This window comes from Bombina bombina, chromosome 3 (genome assembly GCF_027579735.1).
Source record: "Bombina bombina isolate aBomBom1 chromosome 3, aBomBom1.pri, whole genome shotgun sequence".
In the NCBI taxonomy this organism is placed as follows: Eukaryota; Metazoa; Chordata; class Amphibia; order Anura; family Bombinatoridae; genus Bombina; species Bombina bombina.
The window spans coordinates 902,469,375-902,484,652 of NC_069501.1; the positions used below are offsets into that span (position 1 = coordinate 902,469,375).

Sequence of the window (15,278 nt, forward strand, 5' to 3'; positions counted from 1 at the left end):
TTGTTTAAAAAGAAAGATTATCCCTTTATTTCCCATTCCCCAGTTTTGCATAACCAACACTGTTATAGAAATACACTTTTTACCTCTGTGATTACCTTGTATCTATGCCTCTGCAAACTGCCCTTATATCAGTTCTTTTGACAGACTTGAATTTTAGCCAATCAGTGCTCACTCCTGGGTAACTTCACGTGCATGAGCTCAATGTTATCTATATGAAACACATGAACTAATGCCCTTTAGTGTTCAAAATGCTTTCAGATTAGAGGCAGTCTTCAAGGTCTAAGAAATTAGCATATGAACCTCCTAGGTTTAGCTTTCAACTAAGAATACCAAGAGAACAAAGCAAAATTGGTGATAAAAGTAAACTGGAAAGTTGTTTAAAATTACATTCCCTATTAAAATCATGAAAGTTTTTTTGGACTTCACTGTCCCTTTAATATACTTTATAACATTTAAACCTCAAAATGTCTGCCTGTTTCTAAACCACTATAGACATCCTCTTATCACATGATTTTTTTATTAGTTTTTTTCACAAGACGAAGCTAGTTCATGTGGGCCATATAGATAGCATTGTGCTCTCACCTGTGGAGTTGTGTAGGACACTGCACTAATTGGCAGAAATTCAAGATAATAGATAATAAATAAATAGCCATGTGATCGGGCTGTCAGAAGAGGATTAGATACAAGGTAATCACATAAGTAAAAAATATATTAATATAACCATGTTGGCTGTGCAAAACTGGGGAATGGGCAGTAAAGGGATTATCTTTCTTTTTTTTAAATAAAAATTTTGAATTTGACTGTCCCTTTAAGTTACTGAAATTTTCAGTATAGGTGGGGATACACCAGGCTAAATCAGCTATTTTAAATGGCAAAATCAAGGTAAAGGACCCGTTTGTAAACAATGTATTATACTCCAGCAGGTAAAATAGATAATTGGAAACACATTAACCCCTTAATGACCACAACACTCCCTATACATTGCTGTTTTTTTGGGTCTAAGTAGCACAAGTCTCGCCGCTAGCGGCAAGACCATGCTATTATGACATCCCTTCCTCCTGCAGGCCCCCTGAAATAGCAGGGTATGTCGCTGGTCGTTAAGAGGTTAAAGGGAGGAAATTACAGTACAATGTTAAAATGTCTTTGTGTAAAGCAATTATACAGCCACATATAAAGATATATTAAAATATCCTTACAGTATATTAAATTAAGCTTCTCATGTTTATGTAGGCTGCACTGATAAATTATGTAATTGGAAGTTACATGTAAAAACAAAGTAAAATGTAATTCCTCATAAAATATTATATAAAAAAACCCTCTCAATTTGGTGGTCTTTTTTGTATGTTCTGCTTAATTGTAGAAATATTTCACACAAATATTTCAAAATATGTTAATGTTCCATTAAAAAGGACATCCGTTCTACTGGAATTATTTCATACTGAAATATGTGACTATACTGGAAGCTAATAGCAATTCTTTTTATTTTAAATGAACATAGTCTAATAATTGCATAACTCAGATGGAAGTCCAGATAATAAATATATAACAGAAACATTCTATTTAAATTATTCATAGGAATATGTACTGCCTATTCAAAAAACTCAAAGTTGCTTTTTTTATGTCAGCCAGTTGCAATCTTTAAAAAATGTAACACTTGTAAAGCAGATACACACTCATTAAACAGACTCTGAAGTAGCGCTTTAACTATTTAATCTCTCTGCGGGAGTTAAAGACAGACTTGTAGGGTCAATAGTGCTAAAATGACATGCGCTAAAGAATTATATATATATATATATATATATATATATATATATATATATATATATATATATATATATATATATATATATATATATATATATATATAGTTTTATTACAATCTTAAAGTGTTTCAAATCCCTTTGACATAAATTATGTGATCAGATGACTGTGAAGTTAAATGGGGACAGAAACAGGAAAGCACATAAGGTGGATATTGTTTTTGATCAGTATGTCTTATCTTATCAAATTCACGTAATTATGACAGTTAAGGACAAACATGGAAAGGGAAGATATGATTAAAAGATATGATGACTTCAGCAATTAGTGGGAAAAAAACAAATCTATTTGCTTTTGCAATAAAAATGTTTTGGTTACATTGTAAACACTTCCTTTCTCAACATACTTCAAGTTTTTTCTGGTATTTGTCACATTCTAATTGGCATTTCTGAAGGTTCTCTGCGGTTTCCTCCTGCAGCATATGAGCACGTTCAGCTTCAAAGGACTTCAGTTTTGTTTGGTGAAGCAGCTCCGATACTTTGCTCTCTGTACTTAGTTGCACTTGCCTGTACCTAAAATGCAAAGTTAAACAGAGATTTATTGTAAACAATATCCTTAAAACATTAAAAAAAAATAAGCAAATATTATAAATTAATTGGATGTTTGTAACATCCTCGATGTGATTGTATATAAGGCAGATTTTCCAATACCTGTATTATCATAAAGAATAAGTAACAAAACCCAACACAATTATAAGGTCCCTCACACTATTCTAAAATGGAAACATTTTACAAAGTGAGCAATATATTGTATTAAGGAGTGCTCCCTACATCTCTTGTGTGAAGGAAAAACACATACACACAGCATGGTTTCTCAAATATGGGCCTATAAGCATATTTAAATACTCCACACTCCAACAAATAATACATCTAAAATAAGAATAAAATGGACAAGATCAGACACATGGGTCTGCTTTGAGGTCTAATTTGGGCCTATAGCTTGCATAAATCAGTTTCAGGACCATGGCTCCTTTTTTGGAGATTGATGGGGACAAAAGGTAGATTTAAAAGATATACAGCAAACCATGAGACTGTTATGTGGATTCTTCCCACAACTAGCTAAAATTAGGCACATTTCATACCCCAGACCTCTGGTCTTGAACCTCCTTTATACAAAATATATATGCCCACATTATAACCAAGTCCTGCCTTATGTCCACAGCAGCCACTTTTGTGCTGGGAGAAAGCAGAGAGCCACACCAGATGAAATACAAGATTTATATCCCATGCAGCCACAACAGGGCAGATTAATGTGAATGCTGTTCATTTATTGTCTCTAATGCCAGTTATGAATTGCATAAGAATCCAGACCCATCTACTTTGTAGCCTTTTTATGCTGGCTATGAGCCATATCATATTTTAGGTCAACACTATCTACACCACAGCTAGGAACTACGTCACATGCCACATCGGCATCATATACCATGCATCTATTTTTAGCACACCAGGGATCTCGCCAAACCTCTTTCCCATGCAGCCCCTCTAGAAGTCCCATACTGACAAAAGACGTCAAATCAGATTGAAAGGACAACACAGCCCTTTCGTTAATATTCCCTGTGCCTGGGCTGCTCATTGTATTTGCTGCCTGTTTCTCCTTGCAGTTTGTGTGCTGTTGAGAACCACTTATGGAATTTTCAACACTAAGAGAAAAAGAGGAGGAAAAAACTGGGCTTGTTTATACAACTACTTGAAAGCAAGACAAAGAGGTGACAAGCTGCACCTACTAAAAGACGAGCAGCATGTGTCCCATAAGAATGATTATTTTTCCCTAAACAACCTGCTTCTGATAAGTAAGGGGTTAAGTCACTGCTGTGATTCAACCCCCTGACAGCGCTGTGCATCTGTGTACAAAGTATGTAGTTTGTATAAGCCTTACTCATCTTCCAACTGTATCAGAAGCGCATGGGCAAGCTGTCAGGGATCTTTGAAGACGGAACACAGCACTATAATGGAACAGAATGGAGTCAGAACCATCTAAATGACCTGACAGAAGTAATAAAACAAAAGGAGAACTCAAATCAGAAACTTAAAAACCAGAGGGAAAGAAGTACCGTAGATACTCAAGTATAACGCGAGGGGATAGCTATAATCTGGAAATGGGAGTAAACAGTAACAAAAGAATATAGTAAACTACCGAGTACCAGTATGCCTACCGGTAGTGAATATTAAAATCCTTCAAAGTCAATGTCCGAATCCTCTTCTGCAAACAGTGCAATTATATCATCTTGAGATTCTGCAGTATCCAGATATGGATCAACAGTATCATCTGTCTCATCCTTCAAATTTTCATCATCTTCGTAGATGGCATCTTCTTCAGTCCTATCCATGGCATTGCTTATGCCACATTTACGGAAGGATTTCTGGATCATTTCTGGCGGCATTGATTCCCAGGCGTCTTTAGCCCAACGACAAACAACAGTGATTTCTGGTCACTGAGGCAGGCCAGACTTGGTTGCTGTTACCGCATCAGAGCATATCCAATCGGCCCACATCTGTCAGTCTTTAAATGGCTTGTTTAGACAAATGTTGAGCGGTTGAAGTTGTGATGTCAATCCACCTGGAATAACAGCAATGTCTGTGCACTTATTGCTGACATCTGATTTGATGCTGTCTTTAAGATGTGCACTAAACATGTCCCACACCAGTAATGCTGTTTTGCAGTGCAGACTGCCAGGTTGATGTCACCAAATATTATCAAGCCAGAATTTCACTCTATCTTCATCCATCCAGCCTTTTGGTTGAGCTCTAACAATGACACCAGATGTGAATTTCACATTTTTCGGCAGAGTTTTTTGCTTAGAAATAATCAGTGGTTTCAGTTTTGTGCCATCAGCCATGCAGGGTAGAACGACTGTGAAGTGAGTTTTCGTGACCGGTTGTCTTCACGAGAACAGTTTTCTCTCCTTTGGTATGAACAGAACGATTTCCAGGCAAATCAAACGTCATGGGTGTTTCATCCATGTTGCCAATCTGACCAAGTTCATAGTTGTGTTGCCGACGAAGTTTAAGTACAAATCTGTGAAAGTTGTCAACTTTTGCCTCAAGATCCTTTGGCAGTTACTGAGATAGCTTTGGCGTAACATTAAATTATGCTGTTCCATAAAGCGTGTACACCATCCTGCTGAAGCTATGAAATTTGTATTAACACCAACATCACCAGACTTTTTGAGTTTCAATGCTTAGAGACATATAGCTGTTCGTGCAATAGCATAGCCGTTATTTCTGTGCTCCATGACCCAATCATATAAAGTTGTTTCCAGTTTTGGATATGCAGATGATAACCCCCTGCAGGCCTTCTTAGTCTGCGGCATCATTTCTAGTTCTGTTTTCTTTTTACGCCAGTCACGAACTGTACTCTCTGCTATACCAAACTGACGCGCAGTAGCAGAATTATTGATTCGGCCACTTTGACAACATTTAGCTTCATATGAAGAGCGTTGCCTTTTCAAATTAATTTTTAACGGTTTACGGTAATTAAAGACAATTTCAGCAGTCTATGTACAGTACGGTAATCTGATCTCTGTACTGTATTATCCAAAACCTAGAATACACTTTATATGATATATGCTATACAGCTCCAAGCATTAAAACTCAAAAAGTCTGGTGAGGTTGGTGTTAATTTGAATTTTGTAGCTTCAGCAGGAAACTGGTCACGCGAAAACTCACTTCAGTCGTTCTGTCCTGCATGGCTGATGACACAAAACTGAAAACACTGGTTATTTTTAAGTGAAAAACTCAGCCGCAAAATGCGAAATTCCCATCTCTTATCGTTAGAGTTCAACCAAAAGACTGGATGGACAAAGACGGAGTGAAATTCTGGCTTGATAATGTTTGGGACATGTTTAGTGCACATCTTAAAGGCAGCATCAAATCAGATAAAATGAAATGTCTTGAATATACCGTGACCCCTCCAATTTGTATCTTAGTTTATGTCTCAAAAATCATTCTTTATACTCGAGTATCTACGGTAGGCTGAAGTAGGAAGAATGTTCATATTTAACTGTTTGTTTGGAGATTCTACCTTACTCCAAGTGGGTGGTATTAACCCGATTGTCATCAAATGTCATCATGATGAATGTTAGGAAATAATATATAAAATAATCATCTCTTGTCAGATGCACTTCCAGTTCTGGCCACACTCCTGGAGAAACTGTAAAAAGATCTTTGTACACAAAAACTATACTTTGAAGAGAGGAGAGAACCAGAGGCCTCATCCAATCTGCTCATATTGCCTATCTGAAGAATAGACTTTTCATGTTTTTTATACCCTTTCTGTAAGGTAATACTGTCTCAGTCGACTTGTATTTGATAAATTTACTACCCAGAAATATATGGCATTGTACTCAATAGTAAAAATAATACAATATAATATAGCACAATATGTTTAAAATAAATAAAGTGAGAAACTTCAGAAAGATACATTACTGAAAAAAGGCAAGTTTTAACAGGTGTTTATTTCCAGGTGTTCTTCCTTGTTAATAGGAACAGAATGTTCAGTTTTATATTTAATAAAGTAAGTAAAACAGGTTTGAGATGCAAAAGAAAAAAAAAAAAGTTATTGTGGTTGAAATACTAGTTTCCATGACTTCCGAGGGACCATGCAATCATTCTATACTTTTACTGAAGGGCAATAAAACGCATAATTCTTTTAGAATTTCTTAGGCATTTATAAAATTTGAAGAGACTGAAATACTATTCAGTATAAAACCTTTTTTGACTAAGACGTTAAAAGTTTAAACAAATCTGGAAAATATTTGGTTTTCAGAATATTTGTACTTCTGCAAGTTACCACTGAAATTCAAGTGAAAAGTTGGATAAAAAAATACCAAAATGTACAAAATCAATTTTATTTTTTTTCTAACACTCCATTTAAACAGAAATAGAGCCTTGTTTTTTTGGCCCATTTTGGTATATTTCATGCCACCATTTCACCACCAAATGCCATCAAATAAAAAAATGGGGTACTTTTTTCACAAACTTTGGGTTTTTCACAGAAATTATTTACATACTGCTTGTGCAATCATGGTACAAATGTTTGTTAACGTTTTTCTGAGATGCCCTTTGTTCAGAAATAGCAGACATATGGCTTTGCAATGGCTTTTTGGTAATTAGAAGGCCGCTAATTGCAGCTGCGCACAACACTTCTATTATTCCCGGCAGTGAAGGGGTTAATCGGGTAGCTTAAAAGGTTAAGGCTAGCTAAAGGGGGCTACTTATCAAGCCGTCTACTTTTCTGGCTTCGCCGGCCCAATACGTCCGCCTAAGCTCGCCTACCTTCGCCGCCGCGGACCTTGAATACGTTCGCCTAAGTTATCAAATAAAGCTGTCAAAAAGCCGCGGGGCGATGAGCAGCGGACTGTGACAGTTATCACTCATCCGATCTCGCTGCCCTTCGGCTTTTTCCCAGCTTTATTGCTAGCCTGTCACTAAGCACTCACACTAAACTACACTGTTCTAACCCCTATACCGGCGCCCCCGGAGCCCCCCGCAACTAAATAAAGTTACTAACCCCTAAACCGCCGCTCCTAGACCCCGCCGCAAGTCTTATAAATGTATTAACCCCTAAACCGCCGCTCCCGGACACCGCTGCCACCTACATTATACCTAGTAACCCCTATCCTGCCCCCCTATACCGTCGCCCTCTATTATAAAATTATTAACCCCTATCCTGCTGATCCCGCACCTCTCCGCAACTAAATAAATAGTTTAACCCCTAAACCGCCGCTCCATGAACCCGCCGCAACCTATAATAAATTTATTAACCCCTATCCTGCCCCCCACTACGCCGCCGCCACTGTAATAAAATGATTAACCCCTAAACCTAAGTCTAACCCTAACCATAACGCCCCCCTAACTTAAATATTAATTAAATAAATCTAAATAAATTAACTCTTATTAACTAAATGAATCCTATTTAAAACTAAATACTTACCTTTAAAATAAACCCTAATATAGCTACAATATAAATAATAATTATATTCTAGCTATCTTAGGATTTATATTTATTTTACAGGTACCTTTCAATTTATTTTAACCATGTACAATAGCTATTAAATAGTTATTAACTATTTAATAGCTTACCTAGCTAAAATAAAGAGAAATGTACCTGTGAAATAAATCCTAACCTAAGTTACAATTACACCTAACACTACACTATACTTTAATAAATTATTCCTATTTAAAAATAAATACTTACCTGTAAAATAAACCCTAAGATAGCTACAATGTAATTAATAATTATATTATAGCTATCTTAGGATTTATATTTATTTTACAGGTAACTTTGTATTTATTTTAGATAGTTAGAATAGTTATTAAATAGTTATTAACTATTTAATAACTACCTAGCTAAAAGAAATACAAAATTACCTGTAAAATAAATCCTAACTTAAGTTACAATTAAACCTAATACTACACTATCATTAAATTAACTAAATAAACTACCTACAAAGAACTACAATGAAATACAATTACATAAACTAACTAAAGTACAAAAAATAAAAAAAGCTAAGTTACAAAAAATAAAAAATTAAGTTACAAACATGTTAAAAATATTACAACAATTTTAAGCTACTTACACTTAATCTAAGCCCCCTAATAAAATAACAAACCCCCCCAAAATAAAAAAAATCCCTACCCTATTCTAAATTACATAAATTTCAAAGCTCTTTTACCTTACCAGCCCTTAAAAGGGCCATTTGTGGGGGCATGCCCCAAAAAGTTCAGCTCTTTTGCCTGTAAAATAAAAATACAACCCCCCCCCCAACATTAAAACCCACCACCCACATACCCCTAATCTAACCCAAACCCCCCTTACAAAAACCTAACACTAATCCCCTGAAGATCATCCTACCTTGAGTCGTCTTCACTCAGCCGAGCCACCGATGGAACTGAAGAGGACATCCGGAGCGGAAGAAGTTAATCCTCCAAGCGGCGCTGAAGAAGTCTTCGATCCGGCCGATGTCATCTTCAAAGAGGCGCTGAAGAGGTCTTCTATCCGGGCGAAGTCATCTTCCAAGCCGGGTCTTCAATCTTCCTTCCGCCGACGCGGAACCACCTTCTTCACCGACGGACTACGACGAATGACGGCTCCTTTAAGGGACGTCATCCAAGATGGCGTCCCCTCAATTCCGATTGGCTGATAGGATTCTATCAGCCAATCGGAATTAAGGTAGGAAAATCTGATTGGCTGATGGAATCAGCCAATCAGATTGAGCTCGCATTCTATTGGCTGATCGGAACAGCCAATAGAATGCGAGCTCAATCTGATTGGCTGATTCCATCAGCCAATCAGATTTTCCTACCTTAATTCCGATTGGCTGATAGAATCCTATCAGCCAATCGGAATTGAGGGGACGCCATCTTGGATGACGTCCCTTAAAGGAGCCGTCATTCGTCGTAGTCCGTCGGTGAAGAAGGTGGTTCCGCGTCGGCGGAAGGAAGATTGAAGACCCGGCTTGGAAGATGACTTCGCCCGGATAGAAGACCTCTTCAGCGCCTCTTTGAAGATGACATCGGCCGGATCGAAGATTTCTTCAGCGCCGCTTGGAGGATTAACTTCTTCCGCTCCGGATGTCCTCTTCAGTTCCATCGGTGGCTCGGCTGAGTGAAGACGACTCAAGGTAGGATGATCTTCAGGGGATTAGTGTTAGGTTTTTGTAAGGGGGGTTTGGGTTAGATTAGGGGTATGTGGGTGGTGGGTTTTAATGTTGGGGGGGGGGGTGTATTTTTATTTTACAGGCAAAAGAGCTGAACTTTTTGGGGCATGCCCCCACAAATGGCCCTTTTAAGGGCTGGTAAGGTAAAAGAGCTTTGAAATTTATGTAATTTAGAATAGGGTAGGGATTTTTTTTATTTTGGGGGGGTTTGTTATTTTATTAGGGGGCTTAGATTAGGTGTAAGTAGCTTAAAATTGTTGTAATATTTTTAACATGTTTGTAACTTAATTTTTTATTTTTTGTAACTTAGCTTTTTTTATTTTTTGTACTTTAGTTAGTTTATGTAATTGTATTTCATTGTAGTTCTTTGTAGGTAGTTTATTTAGTTAATTTAATGATAGTGTAGTATTAGGTTTAATTGTAACTTAAGTTAGGATTTATTTTACAGGTAATTTTGTATTTCTTTTAGCTAGGTAGTTATTAAATAGTTAATAACTATTTAATAACTATTCTAACTAGCTAAAATAAATACAAAGTTACCTGTAAAATAAATATAAATCCTAAGATAGCTATAATATAATTATTAATTACGTATTTATTTTTAAATAGGAATAATTTATTAAAGTATAGTGTAGTGTTAGGTGTAATTGTAACTTAGGTTAGGATTTATTTCACAGGTACATTTCTCTTTATTTTAGCTAGGTAAGCTATTAAATAGTTAATAACTATTTAATAGCTATTGTACATGGTTAAAATAAATTGAAAGGTACCTGTAAAATAAAAATAAATCCTAAGATAGCTAGAATATAATTATTATTTATATTGTAGCTATATTAGGGTTTATTTTAAAGGTAAGTATTTAGTTTTAAATAGGATTCATTTAGTTAATAAGAGTTAATTTATTTAGATTTATTTAATTAATATTTAAGTTAGGGGGCGTTAGGGTTAGGGTTAGGTTTAGGGGTTAATCATTTTATTACAGTGGCGGCGGCGTAGTGGGGGGCAGGATAGGGGTTAATAAATTTATTATAGGTGGCGACGGTGTAGGGGGGGCAGATTAGGGGTTAATAAATGTATTATAGGTGGCGACGGTGTAGGGGGGGCAGGATAGGGGTTAATACATTTAATATAGGTTGCGGCGGGTTCAGGGAGCGGCGGGTTAGGGGTTAATACATTTATTATAGTTGCGGTGGGCTCCGGGAGCGGCGGTTTAGGGGGTAATAACTTTATTTAGTTGCGGCGGTGTAGGGGGGGTCAGATTAGTGGTGTTTAGACTCGGGGTACATGTTAGGGTGTTAGGTGTAGACAGCTCCCATAGAAATCAATGGGATGTCTGTCAGCAGCGAACTTGTACTTTCGCTATGGTCAGACTCCCATTGATTCCTATGGGATCCGCCGCCTCCAGGCTGGCGCTTTGAAAACCAGGTACGCTGGGCCGTAAAAGTGCCGAGCGTACCTGCTAGTTTTTTGATAGCTAGCAAAAGTAGTGAGAATGTGCCGCACTTGTGTGCGGAACATCTGGAGTGACGTAAGAATCGATCTGTGTCGGACTGAGTCCGGCGGATCGAAGCTGACGTCACAAAATTCTACTTTTGCCGGTCTCGAGCCTTTGATAACTAAGGCGTATCAGCCTCGCCACAAATACGCTGCGGAATACGCAGCGTATTTGAGGTTGACGGCTTGATAACTACCCCCCTTAGTGTAGAGATTAGTCTCCTACCCGACACTCCCCACCCCCTGATCCCTCCCTTACAGCTCTCTTCCCTCCCCCACTAGCCACCCCCATCTTAAGTACTGGCAGACAGTCTGCCAATAAAAAAAAATAAAAACTTTTTTTTTTAAAAAATACATTAAATACCTTGATCCCTTCTAAAAAAACACCATCTAAACCTCCCCTGACCTAACTGTCACCGTCTGTAACAATCAGGCATCTGCCCTCATATGGAGGCGGAGCACCAATCGCACTCCGGCTCCATATGCAGGAGATGCCTCAAGCTTCAGGAGCTTCAGAACTTGGGCTGTAACTTAACAGCCGAGATTGCTAAAGCATCCTGAAGCGACGACGTATATATACATGGTGCGGTACGATAGCCAAAGTACCGCACAGCGTTTATATACAACGTTTTGGGTGAAGAGGTTAAAGGGATACTAAACCCAATTTTTTTCTTTAATGATTCAGATAGAGCATGTAATTTCAAGCAGCTTTCTAATTTACTCTTATTATCAATTTTCTTCGTTCTCTTGCTATCTTTATTTAAAAAGCAGGAATGTAACGCTTAGAACCGGCCCATTTTTGGTTCAGAACCCGGGTTACGCTTGCTTATTGGTGGCTAAATGTAGACATATAAAACATAATTTATGCTTACCTGATAAATTAATTTCTTTCATGGTGGTGAGAGTCCACAATCCATTACTCCTGTGAATTACTGTTCCCTACCACTAGGAAAAGGCAAAGATTCCAAACCCCAAGAGCTCTTTAAAACCCCTCCCACCTCACAGTTACCTAAGTCTAACGTATAGTCAAAAGAAAAAAGAGCAAAATAAAAGGAGCAGGGAAAAAAATGTGCACAAGAAAGCTGTGGAGTCCACGAATACTTAGACACAAAGGGCGGGATTTAAAAAACATCTTTTTCACTGAAAAACTAAATCCACAATTCCAAAAGGGCATTTTTTTTTAATGCACTTAAAAAAAATCAACAGGCAAAAAAAGACATCAAGCTGAGACAACTGCCTGGAAAAAAAAAAGGATAAATCAGGTTCAACATCAAAAGAAACAGACTTTTAAACCTATAGCCATACCCACTGTGTCAAAAACTGTCAAATTGTTGCTATGGCAACCCAGTGTTTATGTCCACTAGTTAAATATACAAATGGTGCACAAGTAAAAACAATACGTGTAGACAATGTCTGATAATCCCTCAGAGAACACATGATGTATTAAAAACATTCAGATACTATACATAATTTATAGGACATAGTGTAAAACATGTCTGATTACACAGTTACAAACCGTTGCTCATGCCCTACACAACCTAGATAAACTGTATTCATATTATTTATGTAACTGAATCAGACTCAATGGAAACTGTATCATCATGCATGTGCTGAGCGTTGATAATGCAGAGTACCAAATACATTTAATTTAAGACTTTAGCACACAAAGTAATGATCACTCTATATTTGGGTACAGGAACATAAAAAATATGCTTAAACGGACAACATATTCATCATTAAGGTAGTAGATTGTAAATCTAACATGTACCTAATATAATTGGCAACACAATCCGGAAATACTAAAACAACCGCAGAGGTTAATAGATTAATTATTATTATTATTATTATTATAATTATCGGTTATATGTAGAGCACCAACAGATTCCGCAGCACTATAAACATAAGCGGAATACAAGGAAACATTTATCGGGATCAGACGGGTAGAGGGCCCTGCCAAGAGTCTCACTGTTGTAGTTAGCTCTAAAGAAGGTGATCTACAAACAGCTGGGCTCTTAGGCCACTTACATGCTAAGGGGATTCAAGGGGATAGCAATGGAGAAGAGGAAACGGTATAAAGAAAGGTTAGTGTAGTCTGTATGCATCCATGAACAGTAGAGTCTTTAGGGAGCGCTTGAAGATTTCAAAACTAGGGGAGAGTCTTGTGGAGCAAGGCAGAGAGTTCCACAAGATGAGAGTCAGTCTGGAGAAGTCCTGTAAGCGGGAGTGTGATGAGGTAACAAGAGAGGAGGAGAGTAGAAGGTCATGAGCAGAGCGAAGGGGACAAGAGGGAGAGTATCTGGAGACTAGGTCTGAGATATAGGGGGAGCAGTGCATGTATGTCAGAGTGAGAATTTTGTGTTTAATCCTGGAGGCAAGAGGAAGCCAGTGAAGGGATTGGCAGAGAGGTGCAGCAGATGAAGAGCGACGTGTAAGGAAGATGAGCCTGGCAGAGGCATTCATTATGGATTGTAAATGAGCTAGGCGGCAGCTGGGGAGACCAGAGAGGACAGAGTTGCAGTAATCAAGGCGGGAAAGGATGAGAGTGGATTAAAATCTAAGTTGTGTCTTGTGTAAGGAAATGTCTAATTGTAGAGATGTTTTTAAGGTGGACGCGGCAGGATTTAGCCAAGAACTGAATGTGAGGAGTGAAAGAAAGATCTGAGTCAAGTGTGACCCCAAGACATCGGGCATGCAGGGCAGGGGTAATGATGGAGTTGTCGACAGTTATTGAGAGATTGAGGGTAGAGATTTTGGAAGAAGGGGGGAAAATAAGGAGCTCAGTTTTGGAGAGATTTGAGGTAGTGAGAGGACATCCAGTAGAGATGTGAGAAAGACAGTTAGTGACATAGGTTAGCAAGGAAGGAGATAGGTCTGGTGCAGAGAAATAGATTTGGGTGTCATTGGCATACAAATAATATTGGAACCTGTGGGACTTTATTAGGGAACCTAATGATGATGTGTAGTTTGAGAAGAGAAGGGGACCATGGACAGAGCCTTGCGGTACCCCAACAGAAAGTGGTGACGGGGCAGTATTAATGCAGTAAAGTACAAAATGGAGTGGGACAATGGGGGCATGGCCTTGTACGTCACTGTAATAGATATACTGAGGCCAATATTAGTACTATCAGAGGCTAAAGAATAGTGTGGGGCACAGTGTTGTATAATACACTAGATGACTGCTGAATAAATGCTGGGAGGATATCAGTAGCATATTGACACAGCATAAGTCATATACCCAAAATATTACGCATATCCCTCTATTTATCCCATGAATAGATCATATAAAGATAATTATTAGATAAACTCAGTGTGCTAATAGAGGGGATATGAGTTAGACAACATAAACCATCCTGATACTATAAAAAGGACATATCTAACTAATGGGTTGCAAAATGTAAAATTACCCACTAAGGGTATATAGTTATTGGTATAAAGTACATCAGAAGACAGTGGAATAACAATAGATACTAGACATTGCAAAAACTTAATCTTCCAAGACTCCACTGCCTCACGCCACGCACAAACACGGTGACAGAAAACTACAAGAGTGTCAGGGGTATCCCCCAGCAACCCCCATAGGGCCAAGATTATGTCAGGGACAGGATTCGCACCCAGTCACTCTATTTGACTGTTTAAGCCATGGGGGGGGGGGGGTGATGCCGTTGGTCCTTGGAAAGATTGAGCTATTGGGATCAATAATTTGACTCTTTTGTGACTTTAATGTTAGTTTGTAGTATTGCCCTAGTTATACAGAATCAATTTCTGTCTTTTTTATATGCTTCCATGGAGCAAGTTATATAGGGAACAGTGGAACTACTTCCAAACAACCTGCAGCTGGTGTACACCATGCTGCAAACACTGTATTTGCAGGGCCACTAATCTGACCTGTTGTGTTATGTGGCTGAAAGAGGGTATCTAGGGCCACTAATCTGACCTGATGTGTTGTGTGGCTGACAGAAGGTATGCAAGGGCACTGATCTGACCTGATGTGTTATGTGGCTGACAGAGAGGCTGGAACGCCAAATATTCATAAGCATCTCTGGGGAACAGGGGGCTAACCATGATTATCGCTCTGTCAGTGGTCCTAGTCTAGAAAAAAAGAATGGGCCAACAGGAAAACCTTAAAGGGCCTCTAATTCCACAATATTGTTTTTTGGGGTATGTTATATTGCTAATGGGAGAGAGAAAACACTGTTGCCATGACAGGAGGTGATCTCACATTAAAAACAAAGTATGTGACAATTATTGCAAAAACAATCCCTGGATAAACCTGGAATTATATTGGCCAATATTTTTTTTTTATCTTCTT

General features: G+C 38.1%; 1 protein-coding gene across 1 annotated transcript in view; it reads right to left on the reverse strand.

Moving 5' to 3' along the window:
- The window catches only part of PIBF1 (progesterone immunomodulatory binding factor 1), a 608,261-nt gene that overhangs the window by 328,410 nt on the left and 264,573 nt on the right, over positions 1-15,278 (reverse strand). The window contains exon 11 of the mRNA XM_053707928.1: positions 2,165-2,330. Within this exon, the coding sequence (XP_053563903.1) occupies positions 2,165-2,330 (166 nt within the window). The remainder of the gene's footprint in view (positions 1-2,164; positions 2,331-15,278) is intronic.